We start from the raw sequence: 2987 nt of genomic DNA on the forward strand, positions 1-2987 counted from the left end.
TCTTAACTGGTTCTTATTTCATGAACCTTGAAAGGATGACAGGCAAATATGACCTGTGAAATTGGAACTAAGAATGAATATATATATATATATATATATATATATATATATATACAGGCGCAGGAGTGGCTGAGTGATAAGTGGCTTGCTTCCCAACCACATGGTTCCGGGTTCAGTCCCACTGCATTACACCTTGGGCAAGTGTCTTCTACTATAACCTCAGGTTGACCAAAGCCTTGTGAGTGGATTTGGTAGATGGAAACTGAAAGAAGCCCATCGTATGTATGGCTGTTTGTCCCCACCCCCACCACCATCGCTTGACAATTGATGTTGGTGTGTTTACATCACCGTAACTTAGCGGTTCGGCAAAAGAGACCAATAGAATAAGTCCTAGGGTCGATTTGTTCGACTAATGACGATACTCTAGCATGGCCGCAGTCAAATGACTGAAAAGAATAAATGAAATGCTGCCAGCTCACTGCCACAATAATAATAATCCTTTCTATTATAGGCACAAAGCCTGAAATTTTTTGGTGGTAGACTACTCAATTACATCAACCCCAGTGTTTCACTGGTACTTATTTTATTGACCCCAAAAAGATTAAAGGTAATGTCAACCTTGGCAGAATTTGAACTCAGAACGTAGCGACAGATGAAATACCACTAAGCATTTCATCCAGCGAGCTAACAATTCTGCCAGTTCACCACCCTTGATAATAATAATAACAATAATAATCCTTTCTGCTGCAGGCACAAGGCCTGGAATTTTGTGGAAACAGAGTAGTCAATAATATTCAGCCCAGTGCTCAACTGACATTTTATCAAGCCAAAAGATAGAGTAAACCTTCGTGACATTTGAACCTAGACCGTAGCAATGGGCAAAATACCACTAAGCATTTTGCCCAGCACGGTAACGATTCTACCAGCCGCTGCCTTCTTAATAATAATAATAATAATCCTTTCTACTATAGACACAAGGCCTGGATCTTATTTTATCAACCCCAAAAGGACGAAAGGCAAAGTCAACCTTGGTGGAATTTGAACTCAGAATGTAAAGACGGATGGAATACTGCTAAGCATTTCACCCAGTGCACTAACGATTCTGCTAGCTAACAACAATAATAATAATAAAGATTCACTTACAGATAATAGCTTTCGTAAGCAAAGGGTTTAACAACCTTCCACATCCTCGTACAGACAAAGTCCCACTTTTCATCTGGTCCTTGCTGAACAAGAAATTCATCAAAATTCGTACCATAGCTTGACCATCAGTCTTCTTACGAATTACCTCAAAATATTGGTCAGAATGGATGTACACACCAAAACCTATGTGCACCATCTGGAAAAAAATAAATAAATGAAATTGGTTAATCTTTATTCCAACAATGATTATAGATAACTTTCATTCACAGTCCATAACACTTTGCAGAATTGTGTCACAGTTTCAGATCTTTTTTCACACATTCATATAAAGCTTCTTTAATCACCAATACAGAATGGCAGGTCTTAAATATATTTTATCCCTCTAGAAATCTCCAGTCACTTTATCCTCATCAGCTTCATTGCCAGCACTGTCCTATGCCTACATATGAGCTTCTGCCACTAAAAGCTACTTGATGCAACCCTCGGGCATCAGTCTGCTGACCTGCGGCAATGGTTGTAGTCCTACTGCCATGTGGTGCATCTTAGTTTTGTAGTGCTTTTCCCCTGCTTGTCAATTTTCTGCGATGGTTGAAATGAAGGAACAGCATACTTCTATAAAATTCTGTTTTCTGCTGGAGAAAATGGCAGCTGAAACAGTTGTCATGCTTCAAACAGTTTATAAAGACACTGCCATGAGCAAAACACAAGTTTACAAGTGGTTTTCATGCTTTAGGAATGGTCACTTGTTGCTTGAGGACCAACCTGTTCAGGGCCACTATCAACTTCACAAATGAATGAAAACATCCTGAAAATTCATAAACTGATCTTGGAAGACAATCACCGAACAATTGATGAACTTGTTGATATGACTGGTGTGTCCTGGAGCTCCAACCAACAAATTTTGAGCAAGGAATTGCGAATGAAAAGAGTTGCAACAAAATTGTGCCTCACTTGCTCATGGAAGATCAAAAGCAGCCAATATTGAATGCATGTTGTGAACTGAAAGAACAGTTGGAAGTCGATGCCTTTTGCCTTTATGCTATCTGGACACATTTATCTTGCAACTCTAAATACTTCCCTCTTTCCACCTTTAATGCTGTATCAAACAAATTTCATATTCAATGCTTTTCCATTACATAATATAGCTTTTCTTGTACTCCTTAACTCATACAACTTCAAAGCTCAATAAAAACCAGTAGATTCTTTCCTTTACCTCAAGAAAAACACATTACCTACAGATACATGTCAGCAAAGTTTGGGCAGCAATTAAAAGCCTCAGTATTATACGCAGATCAAATCTTCTCAAAGAACTTCTTCCAAATACTGATCAAGTTTACATAGCTTTATGGTTTTTCCATCTGGACACTAAACAAATGTCTTGAAACTATATTGAAAGCTTCTTGACATTTGGGATATCTCTTGAAAGAACCCCATACCAAAGAATAATTATGCATGTTTCTTAAAATCTCAGGCATTATGAGGGAAAGAAGGGTCCATTTTGCTGGACATTGCTGAAGAATTAAGGAAGAGCTGGTTAGTGACAGCTGGACATGATTTGAAATTGCATAGGTCACTCTAAGAAGACATTCATTGATCAGTTAACAATTGACACAGGATGTCATTTAGAAGAACTGATATATGAACCATGGAAGCGAGAAGGAGAGAGCTGAGTGGAGGCTGAGCAAGCTTGATCTGATGAAGATGATGACAATATCATACAGGTGATACTCTACTGTCATCATCATTATCATTTTACATTAGTTTTCCATGCTGGCATGAGTTGGATGGTTTGACAGTATCAGGCGGGTCAGACAACCACATCTTGCTTGAACGTCTAGCCCCCC

At 38.7% G+C, this 2987-nt stretch overlaps 1 protein-coding gene across 1 annotated transcript in view; it reads right to left on the minus strand.

Annotated features, from left to right (window-relative positions):
- Window positions 1–2987, minus strand: part of LOC106879503 (uncharacterized) — a 39939-nt gene that overhangs the window by 7453 nt on the left and 29499 nt on the right. Inside the window, exon 3 of the mRNA XM_052972147.1 lies at window positions 1144–1339. Coding sequence (XP_052828107.1) covers window positions 1144–1339 — 196 coding nt within the window. The remainder of the gene's footprint in view (window positions 1–1143; window positions 1340–2987) is intronic.

The sequence above is a fragment of the Octopus bimaculoides genome, chromosome 12, assembly GCF_001194135.2.
Source record: "Octopus bimaculoides isolate UCB-OBI-ISO-001 chromosome 12, ASM119413v2, whole genome shotgun sequence".
Lineage (NCBI taxonomy): Eukaryota > Metazoa > Mollusca > Cephalopoda > Octopoda > Octopodidae > Octopus > Octopus bimaculoides.